The sequence below is a fragment of the Zalophus californianus genome, chromosome 4 (assembly GCF_009762305.2).
Source record: "Zalophus californianus isolate mZalCal1 chromosome 4, mZalCal1.pri.v2, whole genome shotgun sequence".
NCBI lineage: Eukaryota > Metazoa > Chordata > Mammalia > Carnivora > Otariidae > Zalophus > Zalophus californianus.
This window is the reverse complement of record NC_045598.1, coordinates 59009642-59029950: the sequence shown is the minus strand read 5'-3', so window position 1 is coordinate 59029950 and position 20309 is coordinate 59009642. Positions and strand designations below refer to the sequence as shown.

At 35.1% G+C, this 20309-nt stretch overlaps 1 protein-coding gene across 2 annotated transcripts in view; it reads left to right on the top strand.

The window, feature by feature from the left end:
* The window catches only part of NEGR1 (neuronal growth regulator 1), an 857231-nt gene that overhangs the window by 505470 nt on the left and 331452 nt on the right, over window positions 1-20309 (top strand). For both annotated transcript variants that reach the window (XM_027620493.2, XM_027620504.2), the window contains exon 3: window positions 4396-4521. In XM_027620493.2, coding sequence (XP_027476294.1) covers window positions 4396-4521 — 126 coding nt within the window. The remainder of the gene's footprint in view (window positions 1-4395; window positions 4522-20309) is intronic.

Sequence of the window (20309 nt, the reverse complement as noted above, 5' to 3'; positions counted from 1 at the left end):
ATCTAGAGATACATCCAAATATGCATCAACCGCTCACCTTGGCATCCACTGAATAGGTGCTGAGAACAGGATACTAGGTAGTAGTTGAATTTGAGGCCCGCACATAATTAAAGGTAAAGCAGATTATCAATTTGACGATCCAAGAGTGATTCTTTTAAATATATATGGGAATTTAAAAAGCACTTAACCCCAACACAACCCTTAAATCCTCTTTCAGCCTCTGTTGTTTAGAAGGTTTCCAGTGGTCTTCAATCTCTCTAACGGGTGATATAGAACAATTAATTATGAATGCCGTTGTAAAGTCACGTATATCCCCAATTAGAGTCCCATTAGGAGAGAGATATTCTGTGATTTGTAATGAAATCTAGAACTTCCACCCTTCATTTTTTTTGAAGATTTTATTTATTTATTTGAGAGAGAGAGAGAGAATGAGAGAGAGAACACGAGAGGGGGGAGGGTCACAGGGAGAAGTGGACTCCCCGCTGAGCAGGGAGCCCGATGCGGGACTCGATCCCGGGACTCCAGGATCATGACCCGAGCCGAAGGCAGTCGCTTAACCAACCGAGCCACCCAGGCACCCCTCTTCATTGGTTTTTAAAAAAGATTTATTTTTTAATTTGAGAGAGAAAGGAGAGAGAGAGAGAAAGAGAGAGCATGTCCAGGGGGAGTGGAGGCAAAGGGAAAGAGTCTTAAGCAGACTTTGGGCTAAGTACAGAGCCTGACATGGGCCTCAATCTCACGACCCCGAGATCACAACCTGAGCAAAATACCAAGAGTCTGAGGCTTAATCAACTGCACCACCCACGTGCCCCCACCCTCACTGTTTTTACTTATGGTGTTATGATACGACAACAGTGATGATAATGTTATAATAAATACTTCCTATGAATTAAACAAGTTTACATTTTGATGAATAATTTATTCCTTTATTATTCTGCTCTAGGTCATAAATACTTAAATATGTACACAGCAATTCAAAATGGTACTAAAATCTGTACTTATTTAGTGACTTAAAAATTGTGCAATTGATTGAACACATTTGCTCCTTTTCAAACTAATTTTAAACTCAATTTCTACATGAGAGGAGTGTGAGGAAGTTTAATATAAGGTGTATGAAAAAGGAACATACACCTAGAATAGTAAGATATTTTAGCTCCCCTCATTGCTGTTTTTCTATGCATAGAGTATTGGAAATACCATAAGACATACTGTTTTGTCATTCAGAGTTCAACAGAGTCCTCCGACCTGTGTGCATGCATGATATATACACAAACCATAACGTGGGAAGAGCTACTAGAACCAGATGGGCTTGAGATGCCTGAGACATTACCATTCTTCCCTGCTTATGTCACCCAGAGTAGAAGCATCTTTTTTCTCTTCTATTTTCTCTGAGTCTGATGCTCCCTCAGATCATACCAAGTCCTTTTCCAGTACCATACCTTATTCTGGATTCAGAGCTAACAATGCCTCTATTTCTGTTGTCCTACATTGAGGTTATTCATAGTTTTTCTCTATTATAAATAGTACCACAGTGAATAATTTTGCACATAAACTATCCTACATGGTTCACCTTAAAAGAAACTTACATAAAACTAATGTTTGCTAATTCGAACCCAGAAGGCATACCTATTAGACATGTGTTACTCATGTAAAATGGAAATGGAAAATATTTGTCTTCTCTCAGTCACTTACTATTTGCCTCCCTCTTTTAATTTTAAGTTCCTTGAGGGCAAGGGTTATGCCTTGAAAATTTTGCCTTTCCTGTGAGCCCAGAATTATTCCCTCCATAATACTCAGTAAAAGTTTGCAGTCTTGAACTGAATATGAAATGGCTTTGAATAGTCAGCAAACCAACACCTATTTTTGCCTCCACAAGCTACAATGCATGTGAAGGATTTCACTGGTTCTCTTTACACACAGCATCTGCTGCCAACAGGTGATGCATTCTGGGGAGAGGAGCCTTGCCAGAGGGACTTTCCTTTACTAACATCCTCCTTCCAGATGTTTGTTCCCTGTAGTATATCCTGAATTATGAGCCCCCGGGAGGCAATTGCCATCACTGAGATGACATGTCACACCTGGAATTCGACACTCTTCCCCCACTGCATATTTTCCCGAAGTTAAACGTCAAATCTAAGTTTATTGCTAAGGGATTTGGTTCTTTCTCTGTGAAGCCAAATATTGTGCTTAATATTAGTTTACCACTCGTGTTTACCACTTTAAATATAAATAGACATGTAAAGATGAAACTAAACTATTTTTAAGATCAGGTGGAATTGACAAAATAATATAGAAGATAGAATTCATGGTCCTATGGCACTCCATCCTTTTTCTTAAGTATACATACCACTATCTAAGGTTGAATTAGTTATATGTTTGGAATATGTAAATTAGACTGACCTCTGGGTACTGTCTTCTGTATGAAGAAGGAAAGTACTATATAACTTTTTTTTAAATAGTGGCCATTGGTATGTATGTAATTACGTATATGTATATATGTACACATGTATTTCATAGTTCACTATTTCAAACCTGTACCCACATCCACATATCCAGATTATAGTTTTGTTTAAGGTAAATTGATTGTTATTAACTTTCCTATTCACCAATGAGTCATGCACACTTTACTTTCCTCATAGGATATCATAATGTCTTTATTTCTGTTCTGTTTCAGTTAAGTTAAAAAAGTCTTCTATTTGGAATGGTTTTATTTTATTTTATTTTATTTTATTTGCCTGGGAACAGCTCGCTGAAGGGTTTAATGATAATATGTTTTAAATGCCAATTAGAGAATGTCATTTAGAAACACTTACAATGGTATATTACTTAGAAATAAGCTTTTTTTTCAATCCTAGCAACAGTTGCATATAATCAAATACTTTATATTTACAATCAAATCATTTTAGGGTTTTTTGTCACAAAGATTTGCAACAAATTCAAAGATAATATTCAAAGTATAGATAATTTAATTTATCCTTGTAAAAATTATAATTACCTTTTTAAAAATAACTGTGAATGCATATCTCTTACATACAGGAAGCCTAAGAATGGAACAATTAAAAGAATTCTGGAAAAAGGCATATTTCTCTAAAAATTATCATAATATCTAATTACCATTTATTAGTTTCAACCTGGGAACTTCAACATACTATAATTTGTATAGAGTAAACTAAAACTTAAGGCACAGGCCAGTCTTATACACTAACAAACTGATGAAGTGATGAAAGCATAGGAAAAGGGCAGTAGTAAAATTAAATTCAAAAACCATATATGCATTTTAAGGCATCTAATAATAATAGCTAACACTGATGCCAGGGACTGTCCTAAGTTCTTTAAAATATCCTGGTTTATTTAATCGTCACAGCAGCTGTATGGAGTTGGTACCAAAATTGTCTCCAGCTTTCAGATGAAGACACTGAGACTGAGATACATACATACATTGCCCTGGACGACACAGCGAGTAGAGAACCCAGGTTTCATATCCATGCCATTTGAGGATGAAGTGAGACCATTTGATATTTGAGGGAATATGGGCATTTTAATTAGAAGTTCACTTAGAGATTTTCCTATCCAGCATTCCCAAAGTACATTCCATGGTCACTAGTTTTATCAAATGCTCTTGAATAAAACCTTCCATATTCTAATACATCAGAAAAAAAAAAACAAAACACAGACAAATACCATATAAACTTTTCCCCTTCACTCTTGGAGATTTACAGTAAGCATAACAAAGTTTCTAAGAAATCCCAGAGTGAAGAGATCGGTTTTCCCCAGATGTTTCCAGCCATCACTGACAAGAAAACTCTTAATGAAGACACCTTTCAAGGCCTTAGGAAATGAGTCCCTTCAAATATAAATAGTTAGAAAGTCCAGCCCTATTATCTGGCAAATAGAAAACTGAGGTTGCCAATGCCCTTGTAACCCTGAAATCGTACCTCCTAATCCTACACATTTGACCTCACTTGCTCTTAAAACAGCATGTAGGCATAAATTTTCTGCTATTTTAAGTTTCTTCCAGATTTCCATTTTTCTTAAATCATCTCCACAAGAAAACCATAGATGGAACAGACAGAGTGACAACATTCTAGTTGACTTAACACAAGCATGCACAATAAAATTTTAATTTATGTAATATTCAGATTTTTTGGTTATTAAACATTCCATTTATCTTGAAGTATTTAATATCTAAAAATTAGAGAAAAATAAAACCAACCAATGAACAGAAAACTCTAGGAGAGTCCTGAGGATCTGGAGAAATCTCTTGCATGGTGACCATGAGCCATAGGTACATTTCACCACCACAGTCTTATTGTATAATATCATGGAGTTGGTCAAATGTAGTTCAACAGAATTTTTTATGTATTTTTCTGACCACTGCATGTTTTGTCATTTCAGTTCCTCCGAAGATATATGACATCTCAAGTGATATGACCATCAATGAAGGAACCAATGTCACCCTTACTTGCTTGGCCACTGGGAAACCAGAGCCTTCCATTTCTTGGCGGCACATCTCCCCATCAGGTAAAGAAGAAATATATCAGTGTTGTTTGTGCTGTGGTGTTCAATATTTTCCTGTAACCTCTCTTGTTCAGAACCTAAGAGTCTACTTACATTTTTTACATCTTTTTCATGAGGTAAGTGGGATGCATATTTTTATAGTTAATCTTTATACCTCAATGCACTGTAGTTTACAAAAATTAAATAAATGAACAGTTTCTGTCAGAGCCCAGAATAGAATCTGTGTCTCTTGATTCTTAGTCAAGGTTATTTTCATTTTAGTATACTGGATAATCACAAATCAGTAGACAAAAAACTCAAATGGAAATATCACAAGAGAAATATCTTCATTTAAATGTGTAAGGCTTTTATTCAATCGTCATTCACATGTTAATAGGCCAGCATGAACTGCTAAGGTAATCAAGGGAGAAGGAAATTATACAAATTATGAGGTTGCTAGGTCTAACTTCAAAATGCAGTTCAGAATCAAGGATTTAGCAGTTAGCATTAAATTTTAACTGATGAGGGACCTAAAAACCCAAGACTTTAAGTAACTTGTACAAGATCACATAGCTAGGTGAAATTAAGGGATATAACATTTTTAAGGGTTTCTGGTGCTTCTGCTACAGTGCACATGCTCTTAAAGAGATTAAATCAATTTAGGAAGTTGGGGATAATCATCATCAAAATAAGACTTTTCACAGCCACTCTTCACAGAATCACCAATTTGCGTCAGGTTTAAATATTTGAACTATCTAGCTTTGAGTTGCACCCGGGAAGTAACAGTGGTACTTTTAATGAATAGAATCCCACCATGTTTCCAGTAAGTGAAATTTGATTTTATTTGTTTTATAGTTTTGGTGGACACAGCTCTAACAAGGCTAGTGTGATGAAATTGCTTTTAAAGAAATCAGAAAGGCACCCTTTATGTAGGTGTAGAAAGAGTACAATTGTCACATCCTTTTTATCTGCTAATGCTTTCTTTAGTATCACTTACCCTTAAGTGTCTTTCAGTTTCCTCATTTATGCAGGAGGTCTAATGAGACTTACATCACATGCTAAGTATTACCATTAATGTGAGGAAAAAATCAATATAATGGCAGTATACACTTATATAATATGCATTATGGCCCCTATAATATTTCCGAAGCATGAATGTGCTCTTGACTGCCAATACTCCACTCCTTAGAGCAGCTACAGGATCATAAAACTGGTATACAAGCACTGAATTAGTGGCAGGACTCTCCATGGGGTATAAGTGAGACAAGGGCTAGCAGTTAGGATACACCTGCTTTTATCTTAAGGTCCTTATACATCCATTCAGCCAATCCTCCTGCAAATCTCATCGCCTCAGTTACCCTCACCTCGTTGTCTACTTTCCAAAAATCAAATAATAAAAATCCCTAGCTATTGTGAGACTCAAAAAAGATAATAACCATAAGTGTGCTTTGAAAAAGTATAAGGTGATATGCATGCAAATGTATGGCTGATTCTTAATCATCTTTCCAGGGATTTAAATCTGATATGGTAATATAATTTTTGTGAGAATGTAGCACATAATCTCCATCTTCATATAATTTAAGATTAATATTTTGGACTGAACTCTCCTGCTTTGCAGTGCTTGTTATTATGCATATTCTTTTTTTAAGTGCTTGGATACATTTTTGGTTTAATTAAATAGCGTGAATGTTGGCTAGTGAAGTTATTAGAATAATGATAATGGATAACATCATGAAGCTGAAAGAAGTCAGATTGGGTTTATAAGTTAAACTGTGCATGGATTTATTTTTGTGATCCTGCCATACAGAGCAAATGAGTAAAATTAGCATAAATATTAACTGTTATCCAATGAATAGCTAGACATGGCTGATATATTTATAAATGCTTCCAATAATTTCAAATTATAATTTGTTAGTGATCTGTATTAAGATGCATAGCACTGTGGAGTTCCTGCTTTAAGTAACATATCTGATAATTCTATTAAATTTCTTCAACTTACATGTTTATATTTGAAAGCCAAATTATAAACTTCATTGATCTGCCTATATTTTACCTAAAAAATATCAACATTTTGCATGCTCTCATCTTTTGCTGTATCACAAAAGAAAATGTGTCTCAAAAGAGTGGTCACCATATGAACAGTGGACAGTGTTAAAAACAGATCCAGATACACTCCCTGTCATTACTAGAAATAATGGCTAGTTTTTGTACATGTGTGATTTGTTTAGATTTTTTTTAACCAGTACTTTTGTGAATTCTTGCTTATTCATTCATGGTCTATATCAGTTTTAAAAACCAATTAAAAAATGTCTGGTCACAGGATGATACCCCACAGAGCTTCTCCCTAATCCACAAAAAAAATTAGGTTGTGGGTTCAAGCATACCACAAACATTTCCTGAACTGACTGGAGTGTCATTCTACAGCAATCCTGGAATAGGGCCTGGGCCCTGTTGTGCATACAGAGGGTGATTATAGAATTAGTAGTAAAAAATATTTATATCATGCAAAATATAAGGAGGCAATTGTTCTATCATGACAGATTTAGATAGTTTCATACATCTTTATTTACAAGAGATACTACTGTTTTACCTAAACTATGACTAATTTCTTATATACTTAGAAAATTTTCAAGGTTTTCTCAAAATTCATACTATAAGGTGTATGATTCCCTTTATTCCTACCAGTAATTTCTTAGGCATTAGGTGGTTCCACTGTAGTTCAGTGATTAAGATCATGAAATTTACATCAGTCAGAATTGGATGTGAGACCCAGATCTTCATCTTACAAACTGTAAGATCTTCGACAAAACTGTTAACTTCTTTAAATATTTTAAATATAAAATAGTGATACTAACTGTCCCCATTTTATAGAATTGTTATGAGTATTAAATGGAATAGTATAGAGCTTTGAACAGAGTCCATGACTTACAGTAAATATCCTGTAATAGTAGCTATTAATTTACTACTGAAATCTATTTAAAATTTTGATCAAATGGAATCTCCAATTCTCTTTCTAAAATTGAAGGGCCTACTTATAACTCTTGAATGCAATTCACATATCCAGTTGAGGGTATCATAATGCTAAAACGCACTTAAAACTTTTAGAGAACATTGACAAATTTATACAAGGCATCTGATTTTGAATCTCTTTATATTCAAAATAAAGTTCTTAATCATAAATCACTGCATTAATAAATCTAGACCAGTCAGAAAAAAAAATAAGAAAAGTTAAAAGATAAATTTTAAAATAATAGATTACCAAAAAAAATTTTAAAAAACACAAAAAATAATAGATTACAGGCAGATAACAAATATGGAGGCATTTTGAAAGTCTCTATCAAATTTCCACTTATTATTCATTGTTGCTCATCTTAATCTTTGCTTCCTAGTTCATTTTTATACCTTGATATCTGGAATCTCCAGATATGTTCTCATTCTACCCTGCTGGTGTTTATTAGCTGACAAAGATATTCTTTTGGATCTGGAGCTAAAATATGATCATAAACCCTGAGTTGTATGTCTTAAACTATTTTTTTGTCTAATTTCCATATGCTTAGTTCTGTTTGATGGAATATATCACCCTAATTATCCGTAGGAGTTAAGGCTCTTGCCTAACTCAAAATAAAGACTGTTCAGTTATGTCCCTTTGTCCTGTTATGTTCTGGATTCCATTCATCCCTTCCCGTTTGTCAGTTCCTTATCCCATTAAGTATCTCCTCTTTCCCTGCATCTTTAACCTGTTCCCCTCTATTGACTCCATCCTGTCCACAAACTCAAGTTATTCTTTTCTGGCATCAATCCCTTGACACTTTTGTTTATATCAACAATTATTGAGCCCTTTTAAAGGAGACCACAAACAAGTGGTCAGAGATACAGGAATAAAACCAAAAAACATGATTTCAAAGAGACCAAAAAGAAGAAAAGTTTTTCTGGAACAGTGAGTGGTAAACAATGTCAATCCGATCACATAAGATAAGACCCAAGCAGTTACTTTTAGGTCAGGTAGTTTGGGGATCATTGTGGCAGTTCAGTGACATAATGGATCAAAAACCCAGTTGTGGAGAATTAAAGAGCAAATAAGAAGTGAAAAATTTTGACAGGGAGACAAAACCATGCATCCAGTTAGTCAAAGTGGAAATTTAGTTTCTCTACTTTTACACATGTTATTTCTTCTGTTAGGAATATTTTTTCTCCCTTGATACAAGTGACAAACTCCTACTCATCCTTCCAACTTTTTACAAAATTGTTCCTGAGCAACCCAGGAAAAATTGGGTGCTTTTCCTTCCATAGTTGCCTAGTACCTTGTGCCACCACTTGTGTGGAACTAATTCTCTAAATTGTAGTCCTTGGGCTTATTTGTCTATGGCTTCAGGGAACAGGGAATTCCCTCTGCCCAGAAACTGTTCATCTTTGTAACCCTTGACTTAGCACAGGGCTTGATACAAAGTAGGGACTCCATAAATACTGCAGAGTTAATGGATGCTGCCTCCGTCTTTGCTTCCCACATAGCCTCTTAGAACTAGAAATTAAAATTTAAACTGATAACAGGGTAATGACACAGAGAAATATTTCCTTTCTTGTATGCCCCCAACCTCTACCCCCTAATATAATGGTACACATACCCCTAAATATAAATCAGCCCTTTATTTTCCTTATGGTTTCAATATAGCTGCACCTTTGTGATATTATGATTTACCATAAGAAATATGTTTGGTCTTTGTCCCACTTCTTGCACAGTGCTCCTAAAACCTTTAGAATTTCCTGTGATGAAACCAGTAAAGGTATCTTTTGTAATGTTAATGAGGTGACTTTGGAAACACATCAAAGGATGGGACTAGGGTTACCAAGAGAACCAACCATGAGAATAGAGTTGGAATTTTCAATCACACCCACCTAGACTTCCAGGGAAGGGAGAGGAGCTGGAGGTTGAATCATCCACCAATGGCCAGTGATTCAATCAATTGTGTGTATGTAATTAAGCCTCCATAAAGACCCAAAAGGATAGAGTTCAGAGAACTTCTGTGTTGGCAAACTAGTAGAGATTCAGGGAGAGGGGCGCCCTCCGAAAGGGCAAGGAAGCTCCTCACCCTTTCCTCATACTTTGCCCTATCCATCTCCTCCATCTGGCTGTTCCTGAGTTATAGCCTTTTAAAATAAATCGGTGATCTAGTAAGTAAAATATTTCTCTGAGTTCTCTGAGCTGTTCTAGCAAATTAATTGAACCCAAGGAGGGGATTGTTGGAGCCTCTAATCTATAGCTAGTTGTTCACAAGCATAGGTGACAACCTAGACTTGCTACTGGCATCTGAAATAGGAGAGGAAGGCAGTCTTGTGGGACTGAGCTTTTAACCTGTGCAATCTGATGCTATCTCTATGTAGTGTCAGAACTGAGTTGAATTGTAGGACACCCAGCTGGTGCTGGATAATTGCTTATTGATATGGGAAACTCCCCTACCACATTAGAACAGGGTTCTGAACCTTAACCACATTAACATATAAAGAGCAGCTTGCACCAAAGTAACTTTAGCTAGCATGGTTCCACTAATATTTATCCATTACTGTCTATTCACAAAGTAGAAGGTACTTGCACATACATGTCCCATTTAAGCCTCAAAACTAAACTGTGAAGTGGATATTGTTATCCTCATTGTATAAATTAACATGGCACTCAGAGTATTTACATAAATTACCCCAAACAAATATGATTTTTTTTTTTAGTTTTAACTTTGAAAATGTTATAAGCTCGTAGAAAGTTACAAAGTTAGTAGAGAGAGTTTCCATGTATCCTTCACCCAATTTCTCTAATTGGTTACATGATATGTAACTATAGTCTGACACCAGAACAAATGAACATTAGTGCAATACATGCATATGGTTCTATATCATTTTTTAAAGATTTTATTTATTTACTTTTGTGAGAGAGAGAGAGAGAATGAGCAGGGGGAGGGGAAGAGAAAGAAGCAGACTACCCACTGAGCAGGGAGCCTGATACGTTACCCAATTCGAGGACCCTGGGATCATAACGTGAGCTGAAGGCAGACACTTAACCGACTAAGCCACCCAGGCATCCGGTTCTATATCATTTTATCATATGAGTTGATTCATGGAGCCACCATCACTATCAAGGTACAGAACTGTTCCCTCAGCACAAAGATTTATATTATGCTGCCCCTTTGAACTCACACTCACTCCTTCTCCATTCACCATCCCTAAACCCTGACAATCTGTTTCTGACCTCTTCCTCTTCTCTATAGTTTTGTCATTAAAAGAATACATGTAAATGGAATTATCCAGTGAGTGAGCTTTTGAAATTGGCCTTTTTACTCAACATAATGCTTGTGAGATTTATTCAAGTTTTAGCATATATCAATACTTTGTTCCTTTCTATTGCTGAGGAATACCTAGTGATATGAATGCACCATAATTTGTTCAATCATAAACATATTATAGCATATTCTCATTGTTTCTAATTTTTGGCTATAACAAATAAAGCTACTATGAACAGTCCTGTTTCTTTTTTCTTTCTACCCTTTTACTTTCAATCTACACATTGTATTATATTTTAAGTGAGCCATTTGTAGACAGCTTATAGATAAGACACTTTAAAAAAAATCTACTCTGACAATCTCTGTATTTTACTTGGTATATTTAGACCATTTACATTTAATTTAATTTAATTATTGATTTGTTAGGGCTTACGACTGGCATCTTATTTTCGTTGTTGTTTTCTGTTTGTTCCTTCTAGATTTTGTCTCTCTGTTTTCTTTTTCCTGCCTTTCTGTGGGTTACTTGAGTATTTTTTTGAATTCTGCTTTGTTTTATCTATAGTGTTGAGTGTGTTTCTTTACATAGATTTAATAGTATTACATCATAATTTATCATATTCTATGGGTATCCACATTTTACTAGTTCCAGTGAACTATAGAAACCCTACCTCCATTTATTCCCCTGATTTTTTTAACATAATAATCTTAAGTTTTTTTCTACATACATGAGAACTACCTCAGATGGTAGTATACTTTCTGTTTCAACTGTCAAACATGTATTAGAAAACTCAAGAAGGGAAGTATTTTTTATTTATGTATTCTTTTACTCTTATTCTTGTCTATTTAGAAAACTTTGTTTAGCCATTTTTTATGGTAGGCCCACTGAAGACAAATTCTTTTAGAGGACTCTTCATCTGAGAATGTCTTGATTTTACCTTTTTTTCTTGAGGATACTTCTGCCTGGGTTGGAATGCTGAGTTTAACAAAACATGCATTTATTTAACATTCAAGTAGCCTTAAAATGGCCTTAAGGCAATATTTGGAAATCTTATGGATTAAAGTATAGACCTTTTGAAAACTAAAAAACAGTGTTTTCCATGCTTCCCATAAGTATTGCTATAGATATAGCCCAGCTATAAAATAAATAGCATAAACTGTCCATTAAGAATATAATAGATATTGCCAAATTAAGAGATTTTAAGGATCTTGAGATTGTCAAATGAGAGCCATTTCAGGATCAACAAAGTCAGTATTCATTAGGTCATGCGTTAGCAGCCTAAGGCCTGTGGGCCAACTGGCTTACTGTTTATTTCTGTAAATGAAGTTTTAATTGTTGTTGTTGGAACATAGCTGTGCTCACAACTTAACATATAGCCTATGACTGCTTTCTCATACTATAATATATAGTTGAGTATTTGTAGTAGAAACCATATGACCCACAAAGCCTAAACTATTTACTGTCTGTTCCTTTAAGAAAAAGTTTGCTGACCCCTGCCTTAGATATTTTTTTTTTTTAAGATTTTATTTATTTATTTGACAGAGAGAGACACAGTGAGAGAGGGAACACAAGCAGAGGGAGTGGGAGAGGGAGAAGCAGGCTTCCCGTGGAGCAGGGAGCCTGATGCAGGGCTTGATCCCAGGACCCTGGGATCATGACCTGAGCCAAAGGCAGACCCTTAATGACTGAGCCACCCAGATGTCCTTCCTTAGATATTTTAAAAGAGATTTAGGTTTTAAATTTTATTTCCTAGTTGTAAGACATACAGGCTTCGCACATTAAAACTTTTATAACCTTTAAAGAGAATTGAATACCATCTTAAGACAGAAATGTTAATTACTAATTATCAGAAAAAAACAGAAAACTGTAAAAAATGGAAATTTTTAACTAAAACCCATGTATACCATTCTACCTATTGTTTAAAATAATTCTGAAAATAATTTGAGTCGATACAGGTACAAACTAAAAAGTATTACTTTCTATTAGTGTTCTTAATTCTGTTGCCATTTCCCTTTTGTGAAAGTAACCCTTCTTTGAAGCACTTGAGTGCTGGGCCGACACCAAGGGTGATATGATGAAGAGGCTGTGTGTGTGATCCTTGCAAGCTGGCAGCCTGTCGCCCAAACATTGTAGTTCTTTAGGAGTCTTTTTTCAGGTTTGCAATCCTGACACTGCACTTTACTCTTTAATGTTAGGAAGAAAAATTCAGTAAAACCGGCAATTTATGCTGATGACATTTCAACAATACCAGATCTTCAGATTACAAGCTATGGTTCTAGTTCCATTATAGAGTCGCACTCTATGTGGAGCTTTTGTGAATTTCCATAATAGCTTTACATAATGGATAATTATATAATGAATGAATCTACATAATGATGGCAAGTTAAACTTTTACCATAAGATTGCACACCAATAATTTATATATGCAGTTAAAACTGCCTCTTTGTTCTGAGAGTTTTCTTTATAATTTTAACTTTCGTTTGTCTGTTTCCAGAGTCCTCTCTACTTCTATTTAGTTAGTGGTGGGCTATGAGGAATTGTCTGTATTCAGAACTGCTAATGCCTGCTGTTTGAATTTAGAAAGCAAGAAAATTTTCATTATTTTAAGATATATATAAACAATGAGTCTGATGATATGATGAATTAATATAAAAAATAATCCACTATTCTCGGAGTAAAGTGCTTACCCCTATAAAACAGAAAACAGGAAGCCATCAAGCATTTCAAAGCATTTTATAAAAGATCTTTTTTTTCTTATGAAACTTCATTTTCTGAAGGAGATGGACATTAGGAAAAAAAAATATATATATATATACACACACTCTCTAGATTATATCTCCATTGGTGGACTGAATTTGGGAATGATGGTATGTGTGTATATATATATATATATATATATATATATATATATATATATATATATAAATTTAAATTTATTTTTTGAAATTTAAGTATAATTTAAGTATAATTAACACAGTGTTATATTAGTTTCAGATGTACAATATAGTGATTCAACAATTGTATACATGACTCAGTGCTCATCATGATAAGTATGCTCTTAATCCCCTTCACCTCTTTCACCCATCCCCCTACCCTACCCACTTCCCCTCTGATAACCATCAGTATGTTCTCTGTAGTTAAGAGGTAGTCTTTTGGTTTATCTCTTTATTTTTCTTTGTTTGTTTCTTAAATTCCACATAGGAATGAAATGATATAGTATTTGTCTTTCTCTGACTTATTTCACTTAGCATTTTGCCCTCTACATCCATCCATGTTGTTGCAAATGGCAAGATTGCATTCTGTGAGACTGTTTATATTTTAGGAATTAGATTTTTCTAGAGTATTTTTCAGAGTGATTTCAATGTCACGTTACATGTATTAGGAAAAGGCATTACATAAATGTTTATATTTAAACAAGTTAGGGGGTTGTTTATATCTTGTTTATAATTTTAGAAAATGCAGCTTTTATTTTGGTTGTAAATTTCATGCTAATTCATGCTGAGGTGAGACTCCATGGTTAAAAATTTCATTCATAATATTGAAATAGATCCTATAAGGATCCAGAAAGGTCACCAGTAGGTCATGTGAATGTATAAAATGAGCCCAGCTAACACTTAAGTATTATTTATTGAGCACTTGGTATGCCTAGGCAATGTTCTAATATATGTTAGATTAACATGTGCTAACTAGTTTATATGTACCATATTCATGAGAAGAAGATCATGATGTTCATTTGAACCCAGGTTGTACTAATCATTTGAACCCAGCAGTCAGTGAAGATACAACTTGTTTTTATTTCCCATAAATATACAATCATGTCCATCAAGACTATATTTGTACACATACAAGCCCTACTGGAACTTAAGTGCCATTTCTGATGTATTACTAAAATATATGTAAGAAAAAGAAAATATGTTAATAATGATTTTTTTTTTAAATCAACTCCCCAAGATCCCTGACAGTTTTAGACATGAGCATATGGTTGGCTTGAAATAAATTATTAAAGGAGTTATGATTTCCAGTGTAAAAGAACACTATATCCATTTTTCTTCACTCAAAATTAATATATTGCTATTGAAATTTAATTATACCCCACCTTGTTCTAAAATTATATTTTTCTTGATTAACTTAACCATAATTAAGAATAATCACCACTAGTGGAAAATTAAAATGATTTTAGTAATCTTGGATTATAGATCAGTAAAACTATGATAAACACTTTTTGTTCTCACTTTTTGTGATCTGTGTCTTTATGATCCATGATACAGGCAAATATGTCTATATAGTAGGCACTCAATAAATATGTTAAAGGATATAATATTTTAGCATACTATAAATTCTTTGTGATTAATAAATTTATATTTGCTGATTAATGTCTTAAAATTAATATGACTAATAATTATTTTCCTTATAATCTTTGTGCATAGATCATTCCCCAAAGAAGTTATAGAAAAAGCTAATAATATTTTTATAATTATCAAACTCCTATTAAACAAGGCACTATAGCATAGTGCTAAAAAAGAGTCTGGTTAGTACTTGATTTCAAATCCCTATTCTGCCACTCACTGCATGTGTTAAACTGGGCAAATTTCTTAAGCTCTCTGTGCCTCATTTTCTTCTCTGCAAAATGGAGATAATAGTAGTAATAATAAGAAGAATATCACAGGGCTGTGATCTGAAGGAGATGTTACAGATAAAGAGTTTAAAAGAATATTCAGGCAAAATTAAGAGCTCCCAATTCTTAGCTACTATTACTAAAATTTCTTTTACAGCTCATCTGCAGATAAAAGTTGCTTGAGGACAGATAATAAAAGATGGTGATGATAAATACCAGTAAATATGGTGTTCTTATGTGATAAAAATCAGATAAATGCAATGTAATGATTGCATTTCTAAACTTGTGAGATGTTATTTTGTATTTAGTTGTTTCTGTGTGGAAGACTGAAGAGGGATTGCTTTACTGAGCAACTACCGCAATGACTTCTAGAAACAAAAGTTTGAATTACTTATTCAGATTTTGATAAGTATGGGTGGGCCATGAGAAGAGAGGACAGGAACACTACGTATTGGAGGAGAAATACACTTGTTTTCTTTAGTTTTATTCTTTGCTGTAGGGAAAAAAAATCTATAAAAATAATGAACAAAAGAAAAGTCTTTCAGACATTATAGATTCCTAAGAAGATGCCCTCACAATAAAAGAGCTAGTCTCTCTGAGACTTCTGCACGATTACTAACCTAAACAAAGCCAAGGTAAAGGATATAAAGAATACTGTGACCAGGAGACCAGGACTAACGGTGCCCTATTTTTCTGTTTGTTATTATTATTATTTATAAATTCCCTAACTCTAGTTTACTGTGCAACCCAATTTCAGACTTAAAATTTCCAAAAATTTTATGGAATATTTTCTATCAAAAGACAGTACTTTCACTCTCTATGAAAATGTTACAAAAGTAATTTTGTCCTAAGGGAAGAGGTTCAGCATTCATGAAATGTCTCCTAGTATAATACATAATGAATATGTCTTGGGCGCCCGGGTGGCGCAGTTGGTTAAGCGACTGCCTTCGGCTCAGGTCATGTTCCTGGAGTCCCGGGATCGAGTCCCGCATCGGGCTCCCTGCTCAGCGGGGAGTCTGCTTCTCCCTCTGACCCTCTTCCCTCTCGTGCTGTCTCTCATTCTCTCTCTCTCAAATAAATAAATAAAATCTTTTTTAAAAAAAGAAAATGTCTTATGAAATGTTGAGAGACTAATTTTGCCTGACTGACAAAAGAGGCAGTGTTTACTGCATATAAACTTTGTGTGTAAACTTTGCCTGAGAGACTTAGAATTATTATGTATTTTGGTTGAACTAAGGCTGTTTCATTGTAAGCTTCAGAAATTTACAAAATATATTCTTGAATAAATTTACAAATTAATAATAAATCATACAAAAGTCTCAAAAACTTATCTTTAAAATATACAGGATTTTAAAAAAATAAAAAATAATAAAATATACAGGATTATGGAATTCATTAAAATGACTTATTTAGTTTTTTTTTCACCTTCGTTGTTAGCTAATTTTTAAAAATGTTTCCTTTTGCATTAGGTTTGAATTTAATCCAGTACCAGCTGTATTGTTTCTGGACAGTGCTGAAGCTCTGAAGATGTATTATACCCATGCATCATCATAGCATTGTCATTCTGAGGATATATTAGTGTAATACATCTTCAGAGCCCTCAAATGAGAAGCTGTCTAGAAGGAATGGAGCGAGGAGCAAATTCAATTCAATTACAGGACAAAAGAACCAGCTGAAGAGAAGGAGAGAACTCTCAAAGCAAGATTCTCAGTGGAGTTGATTACAACCTGGTATTTCATGGAAGTATATTCCATTTTTCCTTTTGTGACATGACAAGGAATAATTATGGATTTTGAACACACATCTGTAAAGATAAAATGGCTTCTCAACTCTGTGTTTGACTCAGTAGAAGCCCGATGGCTTTTTGTGGGGCATTTAATTGATTTTTGAGAAAGTTGTATAAGCATTTGCATTCGTTTAATATATAAACCTAAAGTATACAATCAACTTACAGATTGGTTTATTAAAATGCAATAAGTATAATGGAATGTTTGCCTTTCAAATACAGTCTTAGTTGGCACTTTTTAAATGTTCAGACATAAGAGAGACAGCAGCTGACTGAAAAGTGATCAACAGGCAAGAAACGAGAAAACCCACGACATCTTAGCCAGCTCTTGACTACTCCCACGAGGTTGGGCCGTTCGGAGTGATCAATAAATCTTACTGCTACGTTAAATTTTTCTTGGATAGCTCTCATATGTTAAAAAGCAGAGAGCTTCTTAATTTTGTCGTAGTACTAATACATTCAGTGTTCAAAGTGTTCAGTCTGGCTTACGTGTTTTGCAAAAACAAATTGCTCAGTAAAAAATCCTTAGCTCATTATATAATGGTCATATTATCAATATTTATTTTACATTTATTTTTGTAAAAAAAGTCATCTGTTGAATACGTACATGTCAGACAATTGGCTAAACATTGAGTACACAGATATAAGAGGGAAAAATACAGCTACTACCTTCAAAGAGTTTACACTCTTGATGAAGACACAGGTGTTGAGGGAAATAATTACATATTAACTAAAGACCATGTATAGGGTCCTAACAACTATGAATACCACATGAAGGTATCTTTGGGAAGTTATCTTTTAAACTAAGCCTTAAAGTTGAAGAAAAGGAGACTGCTGTGTGAGGCAGTGCTGTGCATTCTGGGTAGAGAGAGTCGCATTTGCGAATCACTGGAGGCAGGAGAGAAGTTGGTATGTTCACAGCTGGAGGTGGCGGGCCTGGAACAAGCGGGGAACAGGGGAAGAGGGTGCCGCAGATTAGCCGGGGTGGCCAGATCAACCCAGGATTGTGGGCCATGTGAGGAAAATAGGTTTTCGTTGTTATTGTTTGTTTGTTTGTTTTCTAAATGCAAAGGGAAACCATGAGAGCATGGGAGTGACATGATTGTATTTCAATGTGCAAAAGATGTTTTTGGTCCTGAGTAGAGTATGAGCTGAGGGTGAGGGTGCCGCAGATTAGCCGGGGTGGCCAGATCAACCCAGGATTGTGGGCCATGTGAGGAAAATAGGTTTTCGTTGTTATTGTTTGTTTGTTTGTTTTCTAAATGCAAAGGGAAACCATGAGAGCATGGGAGTGACATGATTGTATTTCAATGTGCAAAAGATGTTTTTGGTCCTGAGTAGAGTATGAGCTGCAGGGAACCTGAAGCAGAAGCGGAGAGACCTTTCGGGAGACCACTGTAGTAGTTGCAGTGAGGGATGACGCTGACTCTAACAGGAGTGCTGGCGGTGGATGAAGAGACATGGCTGAATCCCAGGTTATGCCGGTAAAACCAAAAGACTCAGATAGGAAATGGGAGATGGGGAGTGCCTTTTAGTTTTCGGGCTTCATCAACGTGGAGAATAGGCATGGTTTTAACTGAAATGAGGCAAACCAGGCAAGAAACAGAGAAAGATCAAGATTTTTCTTTTGGCCATGCTAAGTTACAAAGCATAGTAGACATCCAAATGGGAATGTCAGTGAATAATTGGCTACATGAGGTGTGCTGTCATGGAAGAGGCCAGGACAAGAAGTGAGACCTGGGGTCACGAATGTGAGTCTTTCCTCAGGAGACAAAGTAGACAGACAGAGAAGGTCCACAACCGATGTCTGGGGATTTGGGAGACGAGAGAGCAAAAGAAAAAGCAGGAGTTGCTAGTATGACAGGTGAAGACTTGAGGAGAATAAATTGTAAATTTTAAAATAATTTAAATTAAAAGTAAATTCATAGCACAGAGAGGAGATTGTTTTAATAATTAGAAAAAAAGCTTAATGAGCTGAAATGTAGTAAGAGGTAGAATAAGTTACATACAGAAAAGTGTCCATTGTGTTTGGCAAAAAGAGATCAATTTTGACCTTGATAAAAGCCGTTTTCCGACCAGACTGGAAGGTGGAACCAGACTGGATACGTTAAAGTAGAGAATGCGGGTGGGGGTGGTGATCAAGTGGAGAACATTCATCTCTTTAAAGAAATTTTATGGTGATAGGGAGAAGAGATCTGGGATATTTGGACTGTGTGTAAGGTTCAAGAGAGGAATGCTTTTTTTAAGAGAAAGAATTAATATAACAAATCCAATATACCTGTCATCTGGCTTCGACAATGATCAATACATGGCGAATTTTGTTCATCCATGCTGCCTTTCCCAACTTAAAGGAGGATTTTTTTTCTTTTTTTTAATTTAACAAAAATGTTCATGTTAAGAGACCATAGTAGTACCATACAATAGTAATTGTAGAACATTTAAACCCCAATGGATCATAAAACAAAACAGAAGTAGTAGCAATTGTAAAAATAATACCCCCTTCTCTTTTACGTTTTATTCTTAAACCCATGATTTATTCTGTTTGACCAATAGAGAGAACACAAGGAGCTGAAAAAACTCTCAAGAGTGTATTGTGCACTGCTCACAAGCTCCCCGTCTTCAGCTCTGTCGTCACCTACCTGTCACTTAGAGGGACACAAAATTTCTCAGTTCCAGCTTCTTTCAGAAAAGCTGCTATTCTCCTCTTTTTTGATAATATGCTCTGTCTCTTAGTTCTGTTCCATTGCTTTGCCCTGAAATTGTGTGTGCTTTGTGCCCAATTCATCACCCCAGGTGTCTGCTGCCCTGCCTGGCACCAGCCTGGAAATGTCACCTGGCAGTTTATTGCTCAAAGGAATCACAATCCTTTCCCTTTCCTTGTGGTCTGTAACAGGAGGTGCAGTCTTCGAAAAAGTCAGCCTTTCTCTTCCCAGGTGTTCTCTTGCTCTGCAGCCATCACATATTGCCAACTGTTCCTATCACCATTCTAAAATGTTACAGAGCATATGTTGGATCCACAGAGTTAAATCAGGAAGAAGGAAGAGAGCAAATTGGTGTAGTTTCTAGATAGTTAGAAAAAAAAGCTATCTACACACCTGTTGAATCTGATTTGTACGTTAATAGGTGTACTAACTCACTCTGATTAAG